The sequence below is a fragment of the Crassostrea angulata genome, chromosome 6, assembly GCF_025612915.1.
Source record: "Crassostrea angulata isolate pt1a10 chromosome 6, ASM2561291v2, whole genome shotgun sequence".
In the NCBI taxonomy this organism is placed as follows: domain Eukaryota; kingdom Metazoa; phylum Mollusca; class Bivalvia; order Ostreida; family Ostreidae; genus Magallana; species Magallana angulata.
In genome coordinates this window covers 3416239-3422223 of record NC_069116.1, presented here as the reverse complement: position 1 = coordinate 3422223, position 5985 = coordinate 3416239, and the positions used below count along the sequence as shown (strand labels likewise).

At 29.7% G+C, this 5985-nt stretch overlaps 1 protein-coding gene across 1 annotated transcript; it reads left to right on the top strand.

Annotated features, from left to right (window-relative positions):
* Positions 1–545: 545 nt before the first annotated feature.
* LOC128190752 (multiple epidermal growth factor-like domains protein 10) lies at positions 546–5352 on the top strand. Its single transcript, XM_052862930.1, has 5 exons — positions 546–646; positions 1187–1239; positions 4255–4414; positions 4698–4756; positions 5309–5352. The coding sequence occupies exons 1-5, from the start codon at positions 546–548 to the stop codon at positions 5350–5352; spliced, it is 417 nt and encodes a 138-aa protein (XP_052718890.1).
* Positions 5353–5985: the final 633 nt, after the last annotated feature.

Sequence of the window (5985 nt, the reverse complement as noted above, 5' to 3'; positions counted from 1 at the left end):
ATCTGATTGAACATCAAATCTTTACATGATACAATGAAATCTAAACTTTTGAAACTGTTAAAAATTACGATTGAATAGATTTAGACTTCTTTGTATTCTGATAAAAAAAAATATTGATACAACAAAGCCAGATATGCTTACTTCTATGATAGTATATTGATAAGTGCAGAAACGTGTAAAAAAAATTCGAACTGTCTACTTGAACATTTGCCATTCATTCTCCTAATGATACGACGCTTAAAATAACCATTATCAAGGACGAATTTATAATTAGGACATCATAAGGTACTGCACTTCTACATGAAATATTTTTTGATTTTTTGCCCAAAGTAAGTACACAAAATTAATAATAAGGAAATAAACACGTATGTGCTTGTAATATAATGATGTGAGCAGTCAAAGTACGCGTATCGTTTATTATGAGCTTATAAGCAACGACTAGGAAATGCCTCCGACAACGTTTGACCGTTCTTTGTGTAGCATTGTACAAGCGTAAATCCCCCTTTTCTTGGTATGTTTCATTTGAACAGCAACCAAAATTAGTAATGGAAAACCGGTCATTGTTTTGTTTGATGTATTGTGTAAGCTTTTCTTTGACTGTCTGCAAAAATATCACTGGACCAGGAGTATGTATGCCACCGAACAGGTTGGTTTATGCTTTAACTGAATTGAATTATTATCCACAAACGTTTCTCTTAAAATCAAACATTGAACATTTGCAAACATGAACGACAGAGCAACAGTGTGTGAAATGAAATCTGCGTATAGTAGATTGCTAACGTAAATTACATGTCATTACAATAATGACAAGCAATTACCATTGCAATAACCATTGTTACTTGATTGACATCGTTTGACTCACTACTAGTATAACAAAAATAAGGTTAAAGAGACGTTTAGTCAATTAAAAATGATAGTTACTTTGTAGTCTTTTAAAAAGGCTTTAAACATGTGTCGAATCCTAAGTTATACAAACAAAAGAAAAACTGATTAAACAATACATAAACCACATGACTGAAATTGTTCTGTTGTTCATTAACCTTAAAATCATTTGCAATGGGGTTTTATACCATTTAATGAAAAGGTTTAGGGTTAATGACAGGCCTATTTTTTATGCTTGACTATTTCTTTTTTGGTGCTAACCGTTAATTCTAATGTCAAATTTAAGATAAATTATATGTTTCAGCTCAATCATCATGTGTTGTTTTGGATATTTTCTAAAAGAAAACATTTGTTTAGGTGAGTAAAATTTTCTATCGATTGAAAAAATGTAGCTTTAATAAACATATGTTTTGAGATGTGTTAAATTCATTATACAATGTTTAATTAGTATAAGTTTTATCTTCATTTGATACTATTATTGGTTTTTTTTTAAATAAATGTTTTGTCTGCTCATTCCTTGTCGACGTTCTACAAAAAACAAACGAACTGAAATTGCTTTAAAGTAATAACAACGAGAAGTATATTTCAGGGCACTTGGTGTTAATGATTCCCGAATTTTATTATCCGGCGCCTGTATTTGATAATGGATGTAATACTTCTTTAAAAGGATATGATTTCCACAATATCTAGTCTGTTGATTTCAGGGCGCTTAGACAATTTTATTTCATCAATCCAGGAAAGTTTCATTTAAAGATCTATATCAAATTTAAAAATCCGATAATGAAAATTTAATAAACACAGTGTAAGAGATAGTAAAGACTATTGTCGATTATGCAAATACCATCTCAACGGTGGTTTGATCCTACTACGGTGATGTATTTGTGAAAGAATGCATTATATCTTGAAACATTAATCATCGTTGTTGATATCTTATTGAAGGAGTCTTCTCGGTATAAGACATATTTCTTATCTTCAGAAAATCATGACATGTTTACATGTTTACATTGTCAAACAGATCATATTACCTTATGATTCTATCAGTTTAATCGAATTTTCGCAAAAAGGTCAGGTCAAGGTCACTACTAAGGTCACTTCTCTCAACAAAAGGATGATAAAATTAACATATGTTTAAGATATGAAGTTGCTATTCTTCAGTGTCATAATAGAAAAAAACAATGTCTTTAAGCTTCTACACTTCTTTATTACAATAATAGACTCGAATTGTTGGCCTTTAATACCGATAAATCAGAAGAGTACTGACTTTTGTTCTATACATTTTAAAAATTATTAGTCCTTGAAGATAACCAATTTGTTTTTAATTTTTTAAATCATTCTTCGCTAATTAATAATCAACGATAATTGGTCAAAAAATTCTGAAAATTATCTTGATTTTACAATCTTGCGCATGCACATTGCATTCACGCTAAATCACAGGAGGCTTTTTAATTTATGATTCCGCAATATAACATTTTGCTTGGATAAACTAAGAAACGATAATACAAATACGTGTAAATTTTTTTTGAAAATATGCTATTAATATATTCTGTTAATCAAAGAAAATACAGGAGATAACACTAACAAATATCATTTAGTTTGAATAATCACCGAATGTCAACACGGTGTGTAAAATTGAAGCGAGTAATAAATGTTGGTGAAAAAGTATTGAATTCTTCAATAGTTTGAATTGAATTTTAAGATGAAATGTATCTACAGCCTCAAAATTGTTTGTAAAAATAAAATAATTTGGCTTTTAATATCAAGGCAATTTTATTAATTTCTCCAAAATCTGAGACACAGATTATTCTAACTAAGCAGAGTATAGTGAAATTAGTAGCATTATCGTAAGCTTAAAGCTTGGTACTACGATGTCAACAATACGGTGTGTCGATGAATCTATTTCATGATCATCATGCATGTAAATATCCGATATCATATGCAATGCCAACTCGTGCACGCATGGGTCAAAATCTAGTATAATACTAAATTGGAATAAATATTTAAACTTTAATTGATATTGTTTAACACGCTTTTCCGCTGATTTTCGAAAATTTTAAAGATATTCTGATTATTTTTTCATGCTTTAATTATAAAAATGTTTCTGATTTTTACATATTATAAAGACTCAATTTGAAGATGTAAATTTACAAAAAAGATTATAACATATTGAACATTTTATAAAAGAGAAAATCCGATTTCAGTTTTCACAAAGATCTATTTATAAAATGAGTGCTTAAAAGCTAATAAAATGTTATCTGATAGTTTAATCAAATTTAATAACATATTTTTAAACCCAACTATCTTATCATTAGTTCACATTAATTGAAAAAAATCCAACATTTATGTTTTTGTTTTTAGAATTCTTAATAGACTCATGAATCTACAGCAATTCTGAATTGAAATAAATGATACCCACGCCAACGTTCCGCCAAAAATATTGTCCTTGTTAGATTCTGAACCTTGATTACTATTTCTATCAAAAGTGGTGTGATAATAAAATAATATGATATTTTAATTTCCTTTCATTTTTTTTTTAATGAACAATTAATTGTCATCAGGATTTGATAAGTCGAAAACCGGAAAGACTCCTTCCTTAACTGCCTGTTTCTGATCAGTGTCATTACAATGTGTAACGACATTTATTCACAAAATTTTAAGAAGTTCATTTCGTTTGCCGCCCTCAACACTTTAGTTCAGCAAACCATTTTTGCAATGTATTTTCTAATTATCGTAAAAAATACGATTTCCATTTGCCACTTTATCTATGAACTGTAAAGGAAGAGATTCTTATTAGGGGAAATTCAGGGTTTTCTTTTAAGATGAACAACGCTTGAAACATCTTGACATATTCAATTTCCTGCTTATACTAATTAGCATTTTAAATCATTTTAGATCAACTGTTTCGTACTGCAACTTCAGTAACACTTATTTCATCTTTTCAGCTTCAGCTCGAATAAAAAATGTCGTTTATTCAATTGTATCTAATGTTATTATTTGATATTTTTTCGATAATATCTCAGCAAAATGATTTGTGTGTTTTAAGATAGTTTGTTTTTTGTTATTAGATAACCAAGCAAGACTCTTTTTTTAATTTGTTGTATGTACTTTTTAGCGTTCATTATAATACGTTGATTATTACAACTTTTTAAAGTTTTCAACAATATTGAAGACAAGTAAATGATTACAAACATTTCCGCTGCAATTTGAGTATAATATTTCAAAGTATATTGCTTTATTCAATAGTTCTGTTTCACTTAAATAATTTCTATAGCACATTGCCATGTGTGTAAAATAATTTGAAATAATGAAGTTACATTAGTAAAGACTCACCATTTGGGTTTATAAATCATTCGTAATGACAATAAATCGTTGCAGAGTGTGAACCAGGCACCAGTGGAGAAAACTGTTCCATTACCTGTCCGCCTGGATATTATGGACTTTTTTGCAGTAAAACATGCCGTTGTTCCTCTGAAATGATCTGTGATCCTATAAGGGGTTGCATTTGTAACCCAAACAGTGTTAACTGTACAGATCAATTGCAAGGTATATCTTTTTAATTTTAAAAAAACAAAATGCAATACTTAACAAATCCTAATAAGTTTTTCTACGTGATTTTTTGACACAACATGCCAAAACAAAAAAAAAATTATATGCATACGCTTTAAAGATATCTGATGCACAAAATTAATAACGTAAAAGTTTGTGAAAATCTCTGATAATACATTTGCAACATTGAAGAAAACCAATAAAATAAGGTATGCTCAAAGAAAAGTGATATAACAGTTAAACTCATTACGAATAGATCAATGTGTATTTACAGATCAGAAATTGACAACAGAATATGCCGAGAATTCAACAGTTTATAAGTCAAATCATAGTAAATGCATACAAAATACCATAAGATTTTGCTACAGAAGAGCAAATTAGAAAGAACTATTTAGATTATTACAATTTTTTTTATTCTTCTAAATATTGACAAACTCGGATATCCTCCGTGGCGTTGTTAATGAATCTGGTTACAATCTGGTTCAAGATCCTGTGATTTTGTGGTCCTAGTCCCTGTACTAATAACAAACCGACCACTGTTTATTTTACAGAATGATTTTGTTCTGATTTCGTCACTGTGGTTTTCCAAAGTCAGTTCATCACTCTTTGAAAATGACAACGTAGAACACAATCAAGAACGTTTAACACTTATGAAGAGAGTTCGTTTTAAATATCTTTGTTGAATGTACTGTAATGATAGTGTACTGTAATGATAGATAGATAGATAGATAGATAGATGGATAGATAGATAGATAGATAGATAGATAGATAGATAGATAGATAGATAGATAGATAGATAGATAGATAGATAGATAGATAGATTTACGTGGTATTTCATACAGTATAGTTTCCTTAATTAGGTTGTCACTTTTTTTAAAAACAGAATCACAATTCATTGACGAAAACATCCTCCCCTCGTTGGTATAATCATAATCAACGTACTGAAAGCTGGGCTCTTTGTAAAGACTGAAAATCTCTCTCTCTCTCTCTCTCTCTCTCTCTCTCTCTCATGCTTTTAATGTTGGCAAAGCGTCAGAGAGCGACCAAATTTTGTAAGCGGCTATAAACAAAAATACGTCTGTCTAGTAGAAAAAAGTTCAACAGTTGCTGTCTTGAATTTTGCAACAACCGTTATATATTAAACCCCCATTTCTTCAAAGCGCAGCAAAGTAGTTCATGAAAATTCATGCGATTTGTATGTGTTAAAAATGCATAGTCTTGTTTTTAAAACACGTTATTAATAAAGAACTAAAAAAGATAGAGAATTCTCTCGAAATTAAAAAAAGAAACAAAATGCCAACACTTTTTACAAAACGTGGCTCTTTGTGTAACTATTTGGTATAGCGGAAGCTTTTACTTTGACGCTGTTTTTTGTTTACTTTTGAAGTTGTGCAATTTATAGTAACATTGGCGATTTGCCTGCCTTCAGCCAGGACTCTGTTTCAGCAGAGCCCTGCTAAAAATGCGAGGAAAGAAGTAAAATGAAAAACTACAAACGTAAATTACTATGTGGAGATATTTATATTTAAACTTAAGCTTCTGTGTATTCTAAATAACGCT

Bases quoted from the DNA above. Each gene is read 5' to 3' on its own strand.
- LOC128190752 (XM_052862930.1), top strand. From the start codon at position 546: ATGGAAAACCGGTCATTGTTTTGTTTGATGTATTGTGTAAGCTTTTCT. The intron at 1,240-4,254 runs GTGAGTAAAATT...AAATCGTTGCAG, and splicing joins AAAAGAAAACATTTGTTTAG to AGTGTGAACCAGGCACCAGT. The intron at 4,757-5,308 runs GTAAATGCATAC...TTTTAAAAACAG, and splicing joins AGTTTATAAGTCAAATCATA to AATCACAATTCATTGACGAA.